Source organism: Equus caballus, chromosome 1 (genome assembly GCF_041296265.1).
Source record: "Equus caballus isolate H_3958 breed thoroughbred chromosome 1, TB-T2T, whole genome shotgun sequence".
Lineage (NCBI taxonomy): Eukaryota > Metazoa > Chordata > Mammalia > Perissodactyla > Equidae > Equus > Equus caballus.
This window is the reverse complement of record NC_091684.1, coordinates 31,186,524-31,210,279: the sequence shown is the minus strand read 5'-3', so window position 1 is coordinate 31,210,279 and position 23,756 is coordinate 31,186,524. Positions and strand designations below refer to the sequence as shown.

Here is a 23,756-nt window from a genome sequence, read left to right as displayed (position 1 = left end):
GAAAGGACAGTAAGACCAAAGGGAAAGTGAGAAATACCAAAGACAGTTAAACAGGCAGGAAAGAGTTGGCATTGTATCAAAAATGTTTCCTCATACTCATAAACTAAAAAAAAATGTTCTTTGAGGGAAAAGGCTGGGTCTCAAAATAAGGGTGAATTTTTGCCTATCTTAAGAAAAATTAGACTTCTAAGCAAAGTCCAAAAAGCAGAGAAGAGGAAAAGATATCTGTGGGGTAAAATAAAAAGGTCAATACACTTCAGTAAGAAGAAGGAAAAAAAATTCTCTGAAGAGATCAACAGTAATGAATTCCTTCATCAACAATCTTTGATAAAGAATCATACAATGATAAGGGGTTAATATCCAAAATACATAAAGAACTCATACATCTCAACAACGAAAAAACTAGCAACTCAATTTAAAAATGGGCAAAAGATCTGAACAGACATTTCTCCAAAGAAAATATACAGATGGTTAACAGGCACAAGAAAGACGTTCAACATCACTAACTATCAGGGAAATGCAAATCAAAACTACAATGAGATATCATCTCACTCCCATCAGAATGGTTATAATTAACAAAACAGGAAATAACAAGTGTTGGAATGGATGTGGAGAAAAAGGAACTCTCACACACTGCCGGTGGGAGTGCAAACTGGTGCAGCCACTACAGAAAACAGTAAGGAGATTCCTCAAATAATTAAGACTAGAACTACCATGCTGGGTATTTATCCAAACAACACGAAAACACAAATGCATAAAGATATATGCGCCCCTATGTTCACTGAAGCATTATTCACAAAATCCAAGACTTAGAAGCAACCTAGGTGTCCATCAACGGATGAATATACAAAGAAGATGTGGTACATATACACAATGGAATACTACTCAGCCATAAAAAAGGATGAAATCTGGCCATTTGTGATAACATGGATGGACCTTGAGGGCATTATGCTAATCAAAATAAGTCAGAAGAATAAAGTCAAAGACTGCATGATCTCACTCATAAATAGAAGGTAAAAACAACAACAAACAATCACAGAGACAGAGATTGGATTGGTGGTTACCAGAGGGGAAGTAGGGAGGAAGGAGAGCAAAAGGGGTGATTAGGCACATGTGTGTGGTGATGGATTATTAGTCTCTGGGTGGTGAACATGATGTAATCTACACAGAAACTGAAATATAATGATGCACACCTGAAATTTATATAATGATATAAACCAATGTTACCACAATTAAAACACACACACACTCACACACCCACACACACACACACAAGAATCATACCATGACTAAATAGACTACTTCTAGCCATGGGCTCCATCCCTCCTGCCCAAGACCATGATGTCCATGACCAAAGGAAAGCATCCTCTTTCACTGAGTTTTTGGCAAAGAAAAGAAGACTGTTCCCTTTGAGGTACCACCTCAACATACAGCTTCGGCTTGAGGTAAATACCTGAGACAATGTCACTGTCAATAACCAGAGCCAATAAAGGAGGCCTAGAAGGTTTGCATTCTCTCTTGAGCATTTGTGCTCTGGGTTCACTTTTTTAGAAAAAGTAATCTAAAGGAAGCATTAGGAATCAAGTGTTAGAGTCAAACTGCCTACCAGAGGTGAGATGAGGGGTATGAGGTGGGTAAAAAATCCTGGCTTTGCTACTTACTAACTGTGTGGCCTTGTCCAAGAGATTTAGCCTCTCTGAGCCTCAATTTCTTCTTCTATAAAATTAAAATAATAATAGAATCTACCTCCCAGAGACATTGTGAAAATTAAATTAAACATCACCAAAATTTGTTCTTCAAATGACAAGATCAAGAGAGAAAAGAAAACTATTAGAACAGGGGAAAAATTTCACAAATTATATAGCCACTAAGGGACTTACATTTAATATATTGAAAGAACTCTTACAACTCAATATTAAAAACACAACTCAATTTAAAAATGGGCAAAGGATCTGAATAGACATTTCTCCAAAGAAGATATATAAATGGCCAAAAAGCATAGGAAATTATGTTCAACATCATTAGCCATCAGGGAAATGCAAGACAAAACTACAATGAGATACCATTTTGCACCAGTGGGATACCAGTGGGATAGCTAGAATCAAAAAGAGACAATAACAAGTGTTGGCAAGGATATGGAGAAACAGGAACCCTCACACCCTGCTGGTGGGAATGTAAAATGGTACAGTCGCTGGGGAAAACAATTTGGCAGTGCCTCAAAAAGTTAAACATAGAATTACCATATGACCCAACATTTATTTCCACTCCTTGGTTCACACCCAAGAGAAATGAAAATGTGTATCCTCACAAAAACCGACATAGCAACATTATTCATAAGAGCCAAAAAGTGAAAAGCCAAATGCCCATTAAACTGATGAATGGTAAACAAAATGTAGTATATCCATACAGTGGAATATTATTCATGGATAAAAAGAAATGCAGTAGTGATATATGCTACAACAAAGATGAACTTTGAAAACATTAAGTTAAAGAAGTCAGTCCCCAAAACCATATATTGTATAATTCCATTGATCTGAAATATCCTGAACAGGCAAACCCAGAGAGACAGAAAGTATATTAGCGGTTGCCCAGGTGGGCTGGGGGTGTGGGAGTTTGGGGGAGATAACTAAAGGGTACAAGGTTTCCTTTTGGAGTGATGAAAATATTCTAAAATTGATAGTGGTGATAGTTGTACAACTCTATGAAAATACTAAAAACCATTGAAGTGTATACTTTAAATGATATGTGAATTGTATGGAATGTGAATAATGTATGGAAGAGCTCAATAAAGCTATTAAAAAGAAAAGATTAAATTAGATGATGCTTATAGCACCTTGGAAGTGCTCAATAAATTCAGGCTGATGATGTTACTGATGTTGTTTCCAGAAGAAAACACATTTAATGTCAACTTTTTTAATGCATGTAATTGATGAGAATCACCTGGACCCTTAATCTCAAAATTATAAAAGCATTCTGTAATACAAAGGAAACTTTAAGAAATCACAGCAATGGTCTAATAACCTAAACTCTTATAAACATTTACAACAATCAGAAATAACAAGTTTGTCTGGTGACACCTATGAAGTCTTTCTCACCCACTTCAGGTAAAGTTTATTGCATCTTTCTCTGTAATTTACCTATTCATATTTCTACTATATCATTATCTTTGTATATGTTATTTTTTTCTCACTAAAGTGTGAGTTCTATCAGGGCAAGGACTATGACCCATTCATTTTTGCATCCTATAGGGAGAGCATATTGCAATGCTGATACATAGTAGGTACTTAACAAATATTTATTCAATGAGCATTTAACTGAAAATTCATGGATTTCTTATAATTTCTCATCTATCTAAACTCCTGTTTCAGTCTCCTTAAAGAAGAGGAGAAAAAGGTTTTGAAAGCTGACCACTTTAGCAATTACAAACCACATCTGTACCTAACAGATGAAAATGCCTCAACAAGGGAAGTTTTACTAGTTTTGCCACAGTATTGAAGTTCCTAGGGTTCTCAGAAAAGAGAAATAATCTGAAACAGGTTAATTAGCCCTAGGAAAACACTGAGAAGTTTGTATAATGAGTCTGTGATCCCTGCCATCACCACTAAAGAAAAATGGATGAGAAACCCCTCCCAGCTCCCCATCTTGCTCCTGCCTTCTGGTGAACATTTTCCCCTTCTGGCTATCACAGGTACTAACATTAGTACCCAGTAGCAGCATGGGCAAGACCTGGGAGTTTTTTAGAAATGCAGAATCACATTTTTAACTAGATCCCCGGGTGATTCACAGACACATTAAAGTTTAGGCACCACAACAGCAGAGTTGGCTATGCCTGTCCTCTAGATTCAGACTGTCTAGATTTGAACACCACAACAGACCAGCTGGGGCACCTTATGTAAATCACTTCACCCAAGGGTTCTTACCCTGGTGTGTACTTTAGAAGCACCTGGGGAGATTTTTAAAAATCATGATGCCTCAACTCCACCCCAGAGACTCATTTAATTGGGCTAGGACTTAATATTTTTTAAAGCGCCCCTAGCTAATTCTAACGTGAAGCCAGAATTAAGAACTACTAACTTCTATAAGCTTCTATCAAATGGGACTATTAATAGTACCTGCCTCACGGGGTTGTGAGGAAAAAACATGATCACCTTTGAAAGGCTTTGGCCCAGTGTTTGGGATGTATGAGTGCTCAATAATTGGTAGTTATTATTATAATACCTGGAAACCTGGAAATGAATTGTCCTACAGCAGGGATAAAAAAGAACAGGTTCAAATTTACTAGTCTGGCATGATCCTACAGGTAGGTACCTGCCAAACTCATGAGGCACAAAAGAAAGGACACAATCAAGGAACACATTATCCCCAGGATAAGTTCTTCCTAGCGCCAGAGTGTTGATTGAAGCTTCAAGGAAACTACAGTGTATCAGGCAAAGGGCAAACCACCTCTGCCTGGTGTCAGGAAAGGCCAGCACCTTCATCTGGAAGGTCTCCATGGAGGGTGGGGAATCACTGTTTCAGCAATTTTGTAACACAGGAAATCCCCCTTACCACACCTTCCTGATTTACACGGATTCTTGATACACACCACATGTGTCCTCAACACTCTTTTCCCCTCCCCCCAAGTTTTCACTCATTCTGTTCCACATTTAGGTGATGAAAACTTAAAACCTGTGGTTATAACTTCTATGAGAAATTTCATTTTGAAAGCTTGCTAAATTTCAACTTTACTGCCATGAGGAAAACAGAAGAAACAAAAGACCTCAGTCATCCACTAACACAAAAACCCCTAGTGAAGACATTTAATAAGTGTAAGTTTTCTGCTGCAAGTTGTTGAAAATCCTGACCTTTGGACTGCAGTGCCATTCATTTGCTTCTACAAATGTTCTATGAAACAATAGCATTTATTTTTCTAAAGGTTTTAGGTTACGTGTTCAGTTTCACCTATGGATTTTAACTTGGCTAAACCTGGCCAGTAGTTCCTTTTGAATCTATATCTCACTGGATTTAACCTGAGTCTACTCTTCCAAGGGGATTCCTAATACCCAGGAAAGTAAGCCCACAATCTGATTTTTCAACAGTTTCAAGGAAATAAACACCCAGATGAAAACAGTGTACCTATTAGGACACTGAGAGATATGCAAAGATTTATCAATGGTGATTACAAGCGTTTTTTTAAAGTGTGCATGGTTTAGTGACTGTCACCGAAAAGCTCACGTTCTGTTGCCAGCTCCTCTGTTTACACCCTATGGGCCTCCTCCAAGGTAAATGAAACAGACTCCGCCTCCCTCTCACTAGGTGCACCATGATAGCTAATGAATGTCTGCACTTAAAAGGTTTTCAAATCTTTGTTGGACATCTCCGTAGTGATGTCAGCATCCCACGAAGTGCTCTCAAAGTCCCCTCTGTCCTATTCTCTGAGCTGCTTCTAACCTCACTCTGGTTTGGAGCCCAGTCTCAAGGGAATCTGGGATTCAGGTGCCAGATCTCCAAGAATGGCATTCTGCACCCTGTTGAGTTTATCAATGAAGAATTGTTCAAAAAGATGCAAGAATCTGGGACTAAACTGGACCCTAGCATACCTACAAGCAAACATGGCCTCTCATAAAAACCATAGACCCTTTCTAGCCTCCCAGAGAACCTGTTTCAGATTGGCCTAACCATTGGAGAACATAAGCAGCCACCTGGCTCACTGCAGCAGAGTGAAGGGATTATCATTAGCTGTGATACCTCATTTAAGTGTCAGGCTCTAAGGTAGAGGTAGTGACTTCTAATCCCAGGTCTGCCACTTAAAAGCCATGTTAGTTTGAGCAACTTCTTTGAGTCTGTTTTCTCATTTATAAAATGTAAATGTCAAAAGACTTACTATATAGAGTTTCTGTGAGGATCAGAGGAGTTTTTATAATCTTTAAAGAACATTACAAATGTAAAGTGTAATTCTTTTTCTTCTGCAAATGACTGATTAGTGAGCTATTCAAAAATGGCTACCTTCTGTCTTCTTTAGACTGTTTCTAACAAAATATTATGCCAGGTCTTTATAAATCTCCCTTCTTTAGCTGACTAGTATTCAAATTCACAGAGAAGATTTAATGAGATGAGAGACTTTCAAAGAGAATCAAGAAATCCAGGGGCCGGCCCTGTGGCTGAGTGGTTAAGTTTTTACACTCCGCTTAGGCGGCCCAGGGTTTTGCCGGTTCGGATCCTGGGCACAGACATGGCACCACTCATCAGGCCATGCTGAGGCGGCATCCCACATGCCACAACTAGAAGGACCCACAACTAAAAATATACAACTCTGTACCGGGGGGCTTTGAGGAGAAAAAGGAAAAATAAAATCTTTAAAAAAAGAAAGAAATCCAGCTAGGTTTTCCTTCAAATCACACAGTGATTTGAACCAAAAACTATTTGAACAAAAAGTCAAAATATTTTCAGGGTCATTTTCCATCTGCATCCAAAAATTTACAAAGCACTTGTTTTGCTAAAGGAAACCATATTTTGATGCACAGGGTTAGTTTTGCTACGGCTGTTTTCTTGACATTTGCTCAAAGAATGTATTATAGCTAAAAGGATTAAAATGGATAAGGGTGTTTAAAAAGACATTAGGGAAAAATAAATAATTTAGATCAAGTTCCAATATGCAGAGAGAAATATGATACTACAGCACTGCTTGGTTAGAAGCTGTAGACAAATAGCAAACAGAGAAGTTCTTGCAAAAAAGTACTAATGAAAGAATTAGAGAATGGTTAAATTACAGCTCATCCACATATGAATTATTCTTTAGCCACTCAAAAACAAACCATATTACTGACTAAAAGGTTATCTAGATAAGCAAGTTGTACAACAATATGATCCCACTTACATATTTAAAAATTTATATTCATCTATACGCATACAGAAAGGTCTGAAAAGATACATGCCAGACTGTTAAAAGTGGTTATATCTATGGAGGGGGCTGGGGGGTTATTTGATATATGTATTATTAAATTTATATTTATGAGCATGCATTACATTGATAATTAATAAAATAAAAGCATGACTCTTTAAAAGTAAAAATATGAATAAAGAAGTTAAGCATGGGGCCAGTCCAGTGGCATAGTGGTTAAGTTCACATGCTCCACTTTGGCAGCCCGAGATTCACAGGTTTAGATCCTGGGCACAGACCTACACATCTCTCATTAAGCCAAGTTGTGGCAGCACTCCACATACAAAACAGAGGAAGACTGGCACAGATGTTAGCTCAGCAACAATTCTCCTCACCAAAAAAAACAAGAAAAACTTAAGCATTAACCAGAAATATACTATGAATTAAAAAAAAAAGCAGAAACAATGGATAGAAAAGAGGTTATTCCTTTTGGCATGTTAAGCTACCAAATAAGTGGCAAATAATCAGTCAACAAGTATTTACTGAGAGGAGCTGCAATGCAAAAGGCACTCTACTAAATATTGTAGAAATAATCACTACTCTCACAGTGACCTATAATCTAGCAGTAGAGCCAAGTCTACATGAATGTACACAAAAAGACGCCTAAAAACATAAGGCAGAATATGAAAATAGCCAAAGGAGTGATTTTTAGAAAGGCAGGATCAATAAATATTTCAGGAATTAATGAATTAATTAAATCTTTGAGCTAAAACAGTGGAGAATTCATAAAGAAAGACAAAATTGAGCAAGGCTTTGAAAGGTAGGAAGAATTCAGAAAAGGGAAGAAAGTGGGCAGATGGATGAAGGAGTTGGGGGTCCAGAGGATTAGAAAGTAAAAGAATGGCAGAGACAGCAAGAGCTCTGTGACAGGAAGCTACACCATCTGCTTGTGAATAGACATAGGTTCCTGTGAGGAGCAGGAGAGAAAAAGCTGGCCAAGGAGGGTGGGCTGACTCTAGAGGGCCTTGGAAAGCTGGAGGAGAGTGAGGAGCACTTGCGTTAGCAGATGAGGGATGTCCCTAAAGGCTGCTAGCCAGGCAGTGATAGGAGGACAGTGGAGCTTCAGAAAGATTAATCAGGCAGCAGGATGGAGAAAGGCTGGAGACAAGGAACCCAGTTCCCTGAGAGAGAGGCAACAGAAGAGATGTGAGGTGATGGGTGCCCAAACCAGATGGAAACAGCCATAAGGGAAATCATAACAACTTTCATTTAGTCCCATTCTCAAACTTTCAAATCAGACTCAAGCTAATATAAACTCCTAGAGGAAAGGCCTTTGAAGCTGTCTTGGTAAAAGAATGAGGAAGATTGTGCTGTCATGCTACAATAGAAGCAGTGAAAATCACCAGCTTCAGAGTGAGACTGTCCTGGATCCATCTACAGCTCTGCCACTTACCAGCACAGCTATTTAAACAACCCCTGAAACTTTGTGTAGAATATACAACCTCTTTGTTCCTTGGTTTCTTCCTTTTTAAGTGGCTATAAAAGTATTCTCTACTTGAATTTAACAAAATCTCAGTTCAAAGAGAAAGATAAGGGAAGGAGGTATTAAGGAAGGGGTTTCTTGAAACCTCACCTTTATCAGTCCCCTTTACCCTTCACAAGGTTTCACTGGGCTTAGAACTTGAAGGAAGAATAAGGCAGAGTATGGTTCCAGTTTATAAATAAAAAATAAAGTAGTTCTCCATATTGTTTTCCATAGTGGCTGTACCAGTTTGCATTCCCACCAACAGTGTATGAGGGTTCCTTTTTCTCCACAACCTCTCCAACATTTGTCGCTCTTGGTTTTGGATGTTTTTGCCAATCTAACGGGTGTAAGGTGATATCTTAGTGTAGTTTTGATTTGCATTTCCCTGATGATTAGCGATGATGAACATCTTTTCATGTGTCTATTGGCCATATTCATATCTTCTTTTGAGAAATGTCTGTTCATGTCCTCTGCCCATTTTTTGATCGGGTTGTTTGTTTTTTTGTTGTTAAGCAGTGTGAGTTCTTTGTATATTATGGAGATTAACCCTTTGTCGGATAAGTGGCTTGTAAATATTTTTTCCCAATTAGTGAGCTGTTTTTTTGTTTCAATCCTGTTTTCCCTTGCCTTGAAGAAGCTCTTTAGTCTGATGAAGTCCCATTTGTTTATTCTTTCTATTGTTTCCCTCAACTGAGGAGTCATAGAGTCCGAAAAGATTCTTTTGAAACTGATGTCAAAGAGTGTACTGCCAATATTCTCTTCCAAAAGACTTATTGTCTCAGGCCTAATCTTTAGGTCTTCTCAAAAAGTTAAAAATAGAAATACCCTATGACCCAGCCATCCCATTACTGGGTATCTATCCTAAGAACCTGAAATCAGAAATCTCAAGAGTCCGTTGCACCCCTACGTTCATCGCAGCATTATTTACAATAGCCAAGATGTGGAACCAACCTACATGCCCAGAAACTGATGATTGGATAAAGAAGATGTGGCATATATACACAATGGAATACTACTCAGCCATAAAAAAAGACAAAATTGGCCCATTCACAACAACGTGGATGGACCTCGAGGGTATTATGTTAAGCAAAATAAGCCAGTCAGAGAAAGACAAACTCTATATGACTCCACTCATAGGTGGAAGTTAGTATATTGATAAGGAGATCTGATCGGTGGTTACCAGGGAAAAGGGGGGGTGGGGGGAGGGCACAAAAGGGGAAGTGGTGTACCCACAACATGACTAACAAAAATGTACAACTGAAATCTCACAAGGTTGTAATCTATCATAACATTAATTAAAAAAAATAAATAAAAAATAAAAAAAATAATAAAGTAGTTCTAAAATTGTCCAACAATGTGATGGTAACTTTCCAACAACTTGTTCAAGTATTCTTAATTTTATGCCAGTTTCCTTACATCAATAACACTGTTGATCCACTTCTATTATTCTCTTCAATCCATCTGCTTCCAAAATATACTTCCTTCCCAGAGAAACTATGTTCTATCCCATATTGAATTAATTGTTGTTCTATTCCTTCACTATGTCATAAAGTGTGACAACCATCTCTTCCACTTGTTTATGTCTCTATGTCTCTATGTGATTATTCTTTTGTTGTTTTACCTAAAAACTATTGTGTCCTAACCAACAAGACCTTCAAACACCTTCATGGGAAGGACTACGGAACACATTTTTTTAATGCTCCACAATGTGAAGCATAAGGCTTTTGAGTGCCAGATACATGAATGGATGAATCAATGAAATAATGAATGAATCAAAGACTGGATCCCTCTCTTTTCTAAGTATGGTGAAGAGAGTACCATACTGGGTTCTACTCCTAGTTCTACCAACCACTCATCTGTATGACCTTGAACAAGTCACATGTCTTTTCTGAGTCTCAGTTTCGTCATACACACACACACACACACACACACAAAAGTTTCTCATCAGATTGATTTAAGAATTATATGAGGTAACAATGTAAAACACAGAGCTCAACAAACAGTAGCTCTTATTAACATTTTATTATTTACCGTTAAGGCCAGGTCAAGACCCTCCTCCTAGGCACCTATCCTGACTACTCCAGCTCTCACTTAACCCCCTTCTCTGAACTCCTACAGCCCTTACAGCTTGTTCTACAGCCTCTAACCTTTGAACATATCCTATCCTGTTCTCATTTCTATTATTTCCTGCACATCTTGTGTGTCTGAGGATATCTTTAACTCACAGAATCTTAGAATTAGATGCTATATGTAGACAATGTAGTCAATTTTCTTCATTTTACAGATAAGGAAGGATTCACGAGGGTCAACAACTTTCCCAATGGCACACAGTTAATTAGCAGAAGAACTGAGACTAGCACCAGTCTTCTTGTGAAGTTCAAGCAGAGACTCCATTTAAGTCTGCAAGTTTAACCACTGATGTCACTGTGTCCCTGCTCCACAACTCATGAGGTGGGTGGTCTTGAGATAGTTACTTAACCACTCTGTGCCTCGATTTCTCCATTTGTCAAATGGGGAAAACTTTCCTCATAGGGTTGAGAGGATTAAATGTGTTAATGCACGTAAATTGCTTAAAATAGTACTTGGCACATAAGCACTCAGTAATGTTAAGTAATATTATTAATATATTGTTACTATTATTAAGCTGCAGAGAAACATCCATTCTTCCATAGTATTTCAGAGATAATGCCCCAAATCTGGACAATTTACCTTTCCCAGCTTTCCAATCTCACCTACCATCCTCTAAGGTGTTTTTGCATTTCCAGAGCAAGTGAAAATAAGGTACTGGTTTAACTCTCAACTCCCTCAAAACAAACATTTAGATACAGAAATGTACCCTGTCTTTTCTAAAGATGCAGCTTATATTTTTGCTCTTCATTCTTTGCCACACAAAAAGCAAAACATATGCATTAAAGTTTATAAATAACATAAATACTTTATTTGACTTAATGTGTCTGTTCCATGTAGTGTGATGATGGTTATCTCTATATGGATTTTTATGCATGTGTCCATGCCAGTGTGTTTTGATTGTAAATCCCTAGAGACAAAAATGATATCTGCTTAAGTCAATCAAACATAAATTCTGAGGCACTTGGACTAAATTAGTTTGAGTATTCAGAGAATAATTTCAGAAAAATTCAGAGAATGAAGGGGGATTAATGTGAATTGGCTTAGCAAAAGGCTTAATCAGATAGGAGACCTGGGCAGAGCTTTGAAGCACAAGTAAAATTCTGAATTCTAGAGGGAAGATGACTATTCAAGGTGGAGGGTATAGTGTGAGCAAAGTAGAGGGACCGGCCAAAGGTTAGACTGACTATAGTAGAGAGATGTTACAGAGACTACTGTGAAATTCTATTGAATATGTATGACCAGAGCCCTTTGAGAGTACAGTTCATGTTTTATTCCTCTTGGTAGCCCCAATACCTAGCACTAAGCTTGGTATATAGTTGATAACCAAAATATGTTTATATAATTAAGCAAAATTACACTGTTTTCACCATACTAAAGTAAAGAAAGCTGAACAGAACTGAACCCAACTCAATCAGATCACAAAACCAAAGAACAAAGGATTTCAACATGGTATCTATACCTTCTACACTATCAGCCACTAGTCTGGAAATGTGCCTACATCACCATCCATGGATGAGCGCAAGAAACACAACACACCAAATTCTCCATGCTCATATATTCATTCATTCACTCTCTCTTCTCTCTCTCTCCCTCTCTCTCACATACACAGACACATACACCCTCTGCTCAGAGTTCCAATCCATTGACTCATAGCCTGAGATAGCAAAAAACTTGATTAAAGCACTAAGAAGAACCAAAGTTAAGATTCTAAACATATAATCCATTTTGATGAAGGATTCTCAGAATAGGGTCTTAACTCCAGGAGCCCAGACCATGTGACTGGCAATCTGAACAGGCTTAGGGAATTTTGAAAGAAACTTCTTTTCTTCTATGAGGTACCCATTCTACCAGGAGGGCTTGGGAGAATAGGAGAGAGAATTTAAACAAATTTGGCAAGAGAAATAATGGTACTTGGTATTGGCAACAGTAACACAATTTGTGTTGTACAGGAACACACAACTGTTTGTAGATTACCTCCGGCCCCAGTGACCAGGTGATAACTTATACAAGTGTGGTTGTGACTGAAAGGTTTATTTACTGGACTTTCTGATTCATTAAAATTAATTAAGCCACCTTACAAGCAATAGACCAGAGTTTCCTGATCCCTACCACTTCCAACACTACAGAGGTGGCCAAAATGACTAAACTGTGACTGAAGGACATGATGACTATAACTCTATGAGATACTACATTCAAATTCACAGAGGTACAGTGAGCTGCAGCTAGCACGCAGGACCTGGGTACCAAATTTCAAACATTACAGAAAATGCATCCATTTTGTTTCCAAAAGGCAGAATAACATACATAAAACTTCAGGTGATCTTTGACATCCTTTAATACAATATTAAACTGTTTCAAATCCTTCTAAAGTTGCTAGCAGACAAATCATGGAAAGCCAAATGATGAAGGTGGAATGGAGGCTTTTCTTGGGCCTAAAAATCTCTAGAAACAGCTCTTGGCTGATGCTGCTGAAGTAACAAGAGTTCAGTAGTATGTAATTTGACAATAGTATCTGGGCCTCATTCACCTTCCCAGCCTCAGTGTCAAGCAGGGGTCTGATACTAGATGCCTGCTCAATGAGTAAATTCATGAGTGAATGAATATTCTAAAATACTTGCCTGTTTTTACTCTATAAAAGAAGGAAGGGTAGCATAAAAATTGTCAAGCAAATTCTAAAACCTTTTCTTTATTTTATATACCCTACAAATAAGAATTAAATTAACAATTCGATTTTAAATTATCTGTCTTTCAAACAAGCTTCATAACTCAAACACCACTAAGTTCAGTTATAACACACTTTAGCTCGAGTACATGAATGTGTGCAGTGATTTGGAAAAGGAGAATAGGAGAGGGCAAAGGTCATTACCCATCTTGAAAAGGTGTCCTTCCCTTCTCCAATGGAGTAAAAGAACTTATAATGGCCTCTATTTTCCTAGATGGCCAATTCCATTTTACTATGCCTAAAATTCAAGATTCTCATAATCTGATCTGGATTTACCCAAGCAACCTTTTCTCTCACACAGGTACTTTCTTCTTTTTTAATTACATATTTTGGAGCTGACAAAAATACATTAGAACTTCTTAAAACCCAATTTAGACATAATTCTACCAATATGAGCTTTTCTTAGAACAATTTCTAATGTACTTTATTTTAGATATTTTTTAACTTATAAACATTTTTGAATTTAACAAAAAATGTGCAAATAGGCTTCTATAAAAAAGAATTTGAGTTCTAGCAACATCAACTAAGATAATTCTAATATGTACAACCTATGCAGCCAGAGCAGTCTCCTTACTGTGCAAACATATACTTGGGCTTTGCCTCATGCTCTTTCCCTCTTCTGCTCTACCTCTCCAAAGTCTACCCATCTTTCACAAGGCCCAATCTCACTCTCATCTAAATCTGGCCAGCATTCATCTCTACCTTTCCTTTTACACCCTGGCACACTATTATGTTCCTCTTAGCACTTCATTCTATATTATCTTTGTGTTACTCTTCAGTTTTATTAGTACAAATGTTATCTCACCACCTAAGCTACCAGTTCATGACAGCAGGGGCAGTGTCTTTTGAACAGTACAGATCAGGTATTTTGCATAATGTCCTTCAACTTGGGGTTCACCAGTGTTTTCTCATGTTTATAGAGAGTTACGAATTTGGAGGAAGCATATTACAAAGGTGAAGTGCCCTTCTCATCACATCATATCAGGGAATACACGATATCAACATGATTTATCTGCTGATGTTAACACGATCACTTTGTTAAAATGATATCTGTGAGTTTCTCCACTGTAAAGTTACTATTTTCCCCTTTCTAGACTCTTTTCTTTAGAAGCAAGTCCTTAAATCCAGCTCACACTCAAGGGAGGGGAGTCAAGCTCCACCTCCTAGAAGAAGAAGTATCAAACAAATTGTGGACATATGCTAAAACCACCACAATAATTAATAAATATTGTGGAGGAGTATCTTTGAGGCTATGCAAATATCCTGTTTTACCTTAAAATTTCACCTACTAATATTAACTCTGATTAGTGAATCTTGCCTCAGCAAATATTACTGTTGTATTCTAATGGTGCTTTGGGACAGTATCTTTTATTTATTTTATATTCTGCCATTCTTTGTCCAGCATGAAACTAAACACAGAGCAGGTCATCAATAAATACTTGTTAAATGTAATTGAATTTCAAGGAACATTTATTTGAAATAAAATGAGATAGTGAAAGGTGAATAAGTTCAAGGCAAATATGTATTTTGGCAGTCGTGCTGTTCTTATGTCCTATGTCTTGATTGATGGCATGGGAATACAAAGAAAAAGAATTAACTACCTCGCCTCTGCTAAAACTGGGAAAATTTCCTGGAGAAAGGGGAACAATAATAATAGTTGTATAGTGCCTTAGAGTTTATGAAGCATACTGACATTGTTGTAGGATTTCAGAAGCTCTCTGAAGAGAAAAACTTCAGGAGATGGAGATGAAAAAACATTTTAAATTTGTGAAAAGGCACTATTAAATCGGAAATTGGAAAATTAGGCATAGAAACCACATAAGGCTAACAAGGGAAAGCAAAAGTAAAGGCAAAGAAGAAACAGAACAATAAAAAAACAGTATGGGTCCAGTGCAAGGCTTTAAATCAGGTGGTAAAGTTCCTTTAATGCATAGCATGAAACCAAGACAACTTAGACTACCAAAGATAAAGAGTCCATGGTTAAAATAATGAAAAATATCATTACAACAAGCATTAAGAAGGGACTTCATGGGAATATGCATTGAAGGTGAAAAATTAATAGAATCTTCATGTATGCTTTCACTCATCTCTTCATTGGGCACCTCTATTTTCCCAGTGCCTTTAAGAGTGTGCTTAATCTACTATGTACCCACAAATATTTGCTGAAGCTCTTCTATTCTCTTCTATCGTGTTCATTTTTTTCCCAGATGGTAAAAGTCATATAAACTCATTACCAACCCTTTGGAAAATATGGAAAGTGTAACAAAGAATATACTAACCATTTGTAGTCCTACTTCTCTGGCTCCCTTTCCTGTCTTTCTTTGTACTTCTTTTTGTGTTGGCAAACTTTCGGAATAAAGGGTGCCAAGTCAGCGATCCTTATTATATAACTGAACAAGTACTATTACTTGTTCTACTACAAGTACTATTACTATTTGCCATACACAATGCTAGAAATTGAGCATATACAATAATTAGCTATGGTCCCTTCCTATAAAGAATTTGCATTCTAGATGGAAAGGTAAAACAAACAAACATATACATGAAAAGGTAAAGAGCAAAACAACGCAGAAGGGGCCAAAAGAACAGCTTATTGAGTAAAAGCTAAAACAGTCCAGAGAAAGAAGAGATCACTATGGAACGACCTGTTCAAGAAAGGCTTTGTGAAAATAAGGGGCATTTGCAATGGGCCTTCAGGAATTGGGTGGGGGAGGGAGTGAGATTTGCACAGAGCCAAGAGAAAGACATTCAAAGCAGAGGTATACTGGCTGAACAAAGGTATGGGGTTGAGAAAATTAAGGTGCTTTAAGGAGACAGTGAAAATCAAGTAGGGCTGTTATAAAAGGTATATGGAAATGTAGGGTACAAAAGGAAAGCCAGGATTGAGAAGGGAAAGGCTTTGAATGCCAAGTCCAGGTGTTTGAACATTTTCTGTAAGCAATCCAAAAATCATCAAGGTTTTTAAGCAAAAGAGTGACAGGATAAATTATGACATTTTAGAAATATTAAGCTGGCTTTTGATGCACATAATAAATAGTGTACATCTTGATTAAAGATATGGTTATGGCAGTAAACAGACAGGCATACAAAAAAGTCCACTGATATACAACCAAAAGGGGCAGACTGGAGCAAAATAAACTTAAGAACAAAAGATTAACCTGAGATTTCTTTGTTAGGAGAAAGAAAAGCATAATATCACATAGAAGAGAGGAAGTTAGGCAAAGGGTAAGATTCCAAGATATGAAGAATAATCCTATTTTTATTTCCTCCATCATCACCATGTTTGTATGATATTCAAGTTGCCTAAGCATAGAGTGGAATAAGTAACTGTATTAAAGGAGTAACCAGAGAAGCTCCAAAGTGATACGTAACAGTGGCTTTAGAAAGTTAGAGAAAGCACAGTTGCACTAAAGTGCTTAAAAAGTATTTAAAAAAATAGTCAATTATACCTCAGTAAAAAAAAGTATTTGGAAAGTAGAAGCCACATGACTTGTTAATTGCACTATCAATTCAGGGGAAAGCACCCACAATAAAAAATCACATCAAGGTAGCAATATGAAAGAATTAACCAGAAAAGTATATTTTACCCAAGCTGGAACAAGAGTTCATTTTAATGTTAGTATATAACAAAACTAAAAATTAGTCTCTTCTCTCATTACCACACACGCAAAAGAAAGCCACCCTATGATCTCCACCTCCATTCCTTAAAGGCAATTCTCCTTGCGTTCTCTTAATCCTCTCAAAAAATTCCCTAAATCTATCTCCTTTCTTCTGTATAAACTTCTGTCTCACTGAATCTTATTCACTCCTTAATCCCACTTTAAAATATTAAATATATATGTTATAAATTTTCTTACTTTTATTAAATTGCCTTTAATAAAAGAATCCTTAGCCTTCATATAGTGATTTGCGATTGACAAAATATTTTACACATATTACCTCTTAGAACCCTCACAGCAATGCACAGCAGCTATTATCATCCATATGTTACAGAGAAGCAGCAAGCCAGGGCCACACATTCATAGGTGATAGCGCCAGGCCTGCAATGCACGCTTTCTAAGCCCAAATTCCCTATTCTCTTCATCATTCAGTTTCATAATGTGCCAGTAAGTGTATCTCATTACTCAAAATGTATGTTATTATTCTGTATTATGTTTAAGTCAATAAATCTTTTTTTTAACAAGATGCTTATGGCCAAGTGCCTACGACAGGTCCATTTACTGAGAAGATCTAATTATTTTAAGATACTCATGATGATGACAGTTATCACTGGATGGAAAGTGACAACTGAAGTATAATGTTTGCAAAATTGCTAAGACTATACCAGAAACATTTTTTCCTTGAATTCTGCAATGCAACAACAAAAACAATATGGGTAATTTAAGAATATGCAAGCATCAAAGGGCAGAAATAGGGCATTCCTACTCTCTTTAACTCTGCTAAGGCCTCAAATACTGATATAGTTCAGAGCATCTTATTACCAGGGAGACATAAATCAAAAGGAGTTCAGCTAGGAGCAATAAAACAGATTAGTGTCTGGAAAGACTGACTTTAAAGAAAGTTTTAAAAGAATTAAATCCAGGTAGTCTAGATAAAAAACAGCTATGAGGAAACCTACTTTTGAAGCTGACACTCACACCAAAGACAGAAATTATTTTGAAGGTAGATGTCTAAAAAATGCAAACAGGGATAAGCACAAATACTCGGAGAATGTTTATAAAGGGAAAATTCAGGATAAATTTGCCAGCACAAATCTATGGGACACAAGAACTCTCTCCCACAGGAGTGGTGAAAACTACATTCCTAGAGATATTTAATACCAGGTTGGACAAAATAAGAAAAGGATTCCATATGGAATGATCCTGTACTGGCCTCTGAAGTGGTGGGAGGATTGAAGATGGCCTCTTAGATCTTTTCCATTTCTGATTGTTTTTAATTCTATGAAGTTTTACGGGCACAGCCTTCTGCCAATTTCCTTTCTCCTCATGATGCCCACTTTCTCCTTTTACAAAGGGAAACTAATTGTATCCTTCATTTTAAGCAGATCTCATGTTCTCAATGAATCAGTAATATAATCCTAGGTACAAGTTTGAGAGAAAAAAGTCAATTCCTATAACTTATAATGGTCTCTTTTTCCCCCAGTGGTAACTAGGGCTCTTACAAGTTTTTCCACAAACTAAAAAGGAAGTAGTTCAAATGGATTCGAAGAAGAGCTGTTTCATCAAGAAAACCATTAATATTCTCCCTTCTTGTGTCTGATCACAGAGCTGACAGGGACCCTGGGAGCTATAAGGCCCTGGGTCAAATTACCATCAGAGCTGCTGTTCAGGATTATCTTTTACCTTTCAACATTTTATGCTGAGTGACAGCAAACTATACTTCAATCCATGTTTTTATGGCAATGACATTTACCTTTGAAAAGATGTAGCCTTAAACACCTACATACTTTACAAATGTTATAAAAGTGTAAGTCCTAATCAGGCTTCAAACTCAAGAAGCCTCAGCCTTGCTCTCTTTCTCCATTCTAGTATTTTAAAAAATGTTTCTCAGACACCCTTGAAATAGATCCCAATACCTCTCCTGAATTCCCATCCAGTGAAAGCCCCAGAAAATACAACAGCATTTCCTCGTTTTGCTGATTTATAAGGACAAGATGTAACAAAATCCAGGGAGCTCTGAGAACCTGTCCCTGAGCCCTTTAAAAATAAAACTGTAGCTCACTTATGAGAAAGAACAGCAGGGTAGAGACAGTCCTGCAAGAATGGACACCAATGCCTCTTCTACCCAATCTGAACAGCCTCAGTGGCTGAGCACACACCCATTCCCATTTTGCCTATTCGAAATAAAGTATGTCCCGCCGCCCACATAGAAAGTTCATAGATATTAACACCAAATCCTCTAAACAAATTTTTAATACCATTTTCATTTTTTCTCTAGTTAAAATGAGACTGTTCAAACCTAAAAAGATAGGCCTCTCACATTGGAATAGGATTTGGAGTTTCCAAAGCCCTTCCAATACTTAACTCATCTGATCCTAGCAAGAAAGAAGGCTGGCATTCACCATCCTACTTTAAAACAGAAAAAAAAATCGACTCTGAGATTAGGTAATCTGAAGGAGAACTCACTGTGGAGCTTTTCAAACCTTCCCCACAAGAGACCAATCTAAAACGGTTATTCGAGAAAACTTTAGAGAGGGTTTCAAAAAGGCTGAATCCTTCCATATCCTCAGCTCAGGAAAGCAAGAAGTAAGAAAAACAAAAAGGCACTTTTTTCTAGAATTTTAGGAATGAAACGTGACCCTGACCTTTTAGTAGCCTATGAACCTGAGTGAATTTTCTCAAGAAACCCATTGCGTCGTCTCCCCACAGGACTGCCTGCCAGAAATTTTGGTTACCAGTTCGCGGCCTCGGAGACACAGCCGCCCAGCAAAAGGCCGGCAGCCAGGACAAGGACAACCTGGTGAGCCCCCTTTGCGTAATCACGTCAGGAGTCCCACACTCCCGTGTCACCTCGCCAGCAGCTACCAGCTTTTCAGGGGAACTTCAACCAGTCTCTCCTCTAAATCTCCCCCCACCACTATACAGACAACGAGTACTCGCCCCCACTCCCCAAACTTCCCCTACCCCGCAGGAATGGAAAGCAGGTTTCTCACCATCCTCATAGTTTTTCAGATAGTAATCCGGGCCGGGACCCCCGCGGCTTTTCGCCGGGTTCCTCAGGTTCTGAAACTGCAGAAAGTCGGTCCTCTTGCCCCCGAATCGCAGAAAGGCGGGCGAAAGTCCCCGGGCCAGGGTCACCAGACGCTTGGAGCTGCAGGGGTAGATAAAGAGAGAGGAAAGGATCCAGGAGGAAGGCGAGAGGGCGCGGGGCACCGAGCAAGGCCCTCTTCCTCTGAGAGCACCTAGCCGGGGACAGGGGGCTCTGTGTCCGCCCCAGCCCGGCGCCCGCGCGGACTCCTGGCCGTTCCACGGCGTCTCGCGTGCGCCCGGCGCCCCAGCCCGCCCTGCCCTCAGCCACCTGGCTCCCCGGGGCTACGCCTTCTGCGCCCAGCCGGCAGCGGCCCCCTCCCTCAGACACCCCCACGCTGCATGCCAAAGGTACTTATTTGCAAAGGGTTAGTGTGTTTGTTAACAGACTGTGCGTGTGGCGTGAGGAGGACACTTCTGCTGAGAACACGAGGCTAAGGCGCAGTTGCCCGGCTTCCGCTACCGCCGGGAAAGCGCTCCTGGCGGAGACGCGCAGCGCGCGGACCCGGCGCTCAGACTTCTGCCTAGACTTCCAGGCTGAAAGCCGGGATCTACGTCCTCCGCCCCAGGGCGCTGCAACCACTGCGGAGAAGGCGAAACCTGCCTTCTTTCTCTCAGACCAGGCACGTGAGATCAAGCTGATTCCGACTTTTTTCTTTTAATGCCTAAGTTGATTTTCCTTTTCCACTGCCTTATAACAACCGCATCCATCTCCCAAATCCCTGGGCAAGAGAGATTGCCGGAGTTAATCCTTGCCTTTCAGAGAACACTCCCCACCCCCGCCTTGCACAGTAAAAGCAATGTCTCTTTGCCCCCTGAAATAATTCAGCCTGATCTCAGGAAAGGTAACATCCTCGTCTCCACCCTCCAAGTTGGGCTCCATCTTTTTTCCTTCTCACTTAGGGCCGTTTGGAAGAGCCAGAGAACGTGAATTTTGCCAAAATGTGGAACCTGTGCCTCGGAGGAGACTCGAGAAGCACCAGAAAAATAGCATTTACATCTATTTAGGTTCAGGATTTCCATAAATAGGTTTTTGAAAAGCCAAACGCTGAAACTTCAGGAAAGGGTAGAGAAGGAGCATTGCAGATGCTCTTAATGCTACAGGGATCAGCTGTTGAGTTCTGGATCTGAAAGTTATTTTTAGCGCTTTGCTGGTTCAGGTCTGAAAATCCAAATCCAAATGGAGAAACTAAAGAGTATCATAAATGAGGTGGATACAGAGGGGGGATAAACCCGGAGACTCCGCTTTCGGAGAGTTTCTGACAAGAGTCGTGGCCGTCCCGAGAAGTTCGGTGGCCAGAAGGGTCGTTTGGCCAAGGACTCCAGGACTCCGAGTTCCAGGGCGGGCACAGTCGGGGCGTCGCGTGGGCCGGCGGCAGGCAGAGGCGATGTCCGCAAGAGTCCGGCCCCGCGGAAACGGCATTTCCAACAACTGTGCATCCGGAAGCCTGCACAGCCAATGCGAATGCGCCCCGCCACGGCTTCTTCCCCGAAAAGCCGCCTTCCAGAATCTTTTCTGCGGCAAACATTTAGCGCGAACAGGATAGTTTAAAAAAAGAAAGAAAGAAAAAAACCTGAAGGAGTCCGCGCAGCTGGAGAAGTGCAATGCAAGTGGGGCGAATATTTCGGGAAACCCCTGACGCCCCCCACACTCGGACGTGCTCGGAGACGCGCTCTGCTGCAAGTCAGAACTTCCGAGGAGGAAGCCGGGCTCCGCGGAGCTGTTCCCGCCCTCCCAGCAGAGGCACCGGCACGGCACAAACCGAAATGGCCTCGGCGGCGGCAGCGGCAACCACTCAGTCCTCCCGCAACGCTGGCTCCACGTGGAAGGAGCGCTCCACGTGGAAGGAGCGCTCCACAAAGCGCCAGTCGCTACCTGCCGCATCCGCTGACCCCGCCGAAGCCGAGAAGACCGGGAGACTGAGGAGCTGGCGCACACAAGAAACAAAACTCGAATTTCCCAAGGAGTGAAAGATACTCACGAAAGACGCGCTGCCGGACTCTGCCGCAGGGCAGAAAAGGGGGACTGAGAGCCCTCAAAGCTCTTGGAGGGAGCCCACAGCTGAGGCTCCAACTTGGAGGGAATTTTTAAAAACTCAACACTTGGATTCGACATTGCAGGCAATTTATTTATTTCTTTTTTTACACTGCAACTCTGTCCTTAACGGGAAGGGATCATGGTTGCCTAACTGCTGAACAGTAACAACCCAGGGAGAGGGTGAGCCCAGTTAGATTCCAAGCCCTAGAGTAAGGGAGAGTCGGTGATCACAAACCTCCGGGTTTGCTAATCCGCCGGTGCCGGGTTCAGACTTCTGAAACATCCCCGAAGTATTTCTAGGACCCTTTACGCTCTCCTTATATACACTGTGACCGAAGCGAGGATTTTTTTTTTCTTTAAAGAAAAACTAAACTATGCAGTTACCGCAGGAGATTTTGAGGAGGAGGGACTGGGGGCGATTCGATCTATAAAAAGCGTCTTACAAAGTCCTGAAGTCTGGAGACGACAGCGGAGGATATAAAATAAAAATTTAAAAATCTGATCCAACTTGCCCACTGTTCAAGCCCCCTGCTTAAATTCGTTTTCCGTCTGGGAGTGGAAGAGAACTGACGAAGCGATCTTTCCGTGGAAAATTCCACTTTCGTGCGATCCCCGCTTAAACACTCACAGACACACACAGACACGCACTCACTCTCTCTCACACACACACACATTCCTCTCGGGTCTTTGTTGCTCAAGATCTTTTCTTCGCTTTTGTAACTGCCCTGAACCTCTTGTTTCTTTTTCAGAAGGAGACGGGGAGGCTAATTGTGGATATATGTAAGCACAACATTTTTTCAGTCATAACTGATAAGTTTCTGAAATGCCTTCTGCATTGCAAACATGTGCATCTTAATAGAAAACATTGCTTTACTCAATCACCAGTTACAGCCTCACAGCAAATATTCCAGGAGGAGGAAAACCTCCTTTCTTCTCTTTGAGAGATCCGCTTGGCTTATTTTCTTCTTCTTCTTCCCCTTTTGGAATGGGGAGTTGGAAGGGGTGGGGGTTGTTACTTAAAAGAAAAAAATGATCCATCGAAGCCCCTGCCTTACCTTAAGAAATCGAGCCAGCCATCATGAATGATGGACGGATCCAGCTGCAGAGAGAGGAAGTTCTCATTGACTGTCCTGACTGGGTTCTTGGTGCTCACATCAAGTAGAATCAGGGTCTTTTCCTTCAAACCTGGAACTCTGTCTACAGGCAAGGGTCTCCTGTCTCCAGCTTGGGAGGAAAGGGAGAGATGGAGCAACAGAGCCAAGAAGAGAGCCACCGGGGTTAGGCACGCGGGGGGGCGGGAGTTGCTGGAGGGCATGGCTTCAGGGAAGGCACAGAGCACCCTCATTAAATCCCTCTGATTCAAACCTCTTCCTACAGGATCTCGCTGGTGACTAATTGTCCTTATCTAAAGTGTGTGTCTGTCTGCCTTTTTCCCCCCTTTTTCCCCTTCCTTTTTTCCCCCCTCTCTCACTCTGTCTCCTTCTCTCTTTTTTTTTTTTTTCCTTCTTCAGTGTTTTGGTGCTGGTGGAGCGAACTCACGCCCCTAGCCAGCCTTCTCAGCGACTCGTGCCAAGAGTACTCGTTCACCAGCACCGCCCCTTTAAGAGATTTCGACTGCAGACATTTTTTAACTTTTTAAAGGTAAGGGGGTGGGGGGAGAGGCGGGAAGTAGGAGGAAGGGGTGGCGTTGTACCCTCCTGATTTAACCCTCTAGGGTCAGAAAGCAGAGACAGAGA

The 23,756-nt window shown here is 40.1% G+C and overlaps 1 protein-coding gene across 3 annotated transcripts in view; it reads right to left on the bottom strand.

The window, feature by feature from the left end:
* HPSE2 (heparanase 2 (inactive)) overlaps positions 1–23,529 on the bottom strand; it is a 607,109-nt gene extending 583,580 nt beyond the window's left edge. For 2 of the 3 annotated variants that reach the window (XR_011421956.1, XM_023641195.2), the window contains exons 1-2: positions 23,076–23,526; positions 19,889–20,046 (exon numbers count right to left, since the gene is read on the bottom strand). Coding sequence is in view for 2 of the 3 variants with exons in the window: in XM_023641195.2 (XP_023496963.1) it covers positions 19,889–20,046; positions 23,076–23,365 (448 nt within the window). In the remaining variant the exon portion in view is untranslated. Of the gene's footprint in view, positions 1–19,888; positions 20,047–23,075 lie in introns of all 3 variants that reach the window. The other variant, XM_023641185.2, reaches the window with a different exon arrangement.
* Between the last annotated feature and the right edge of the window lie 227 nt (positions 23,530–23,756).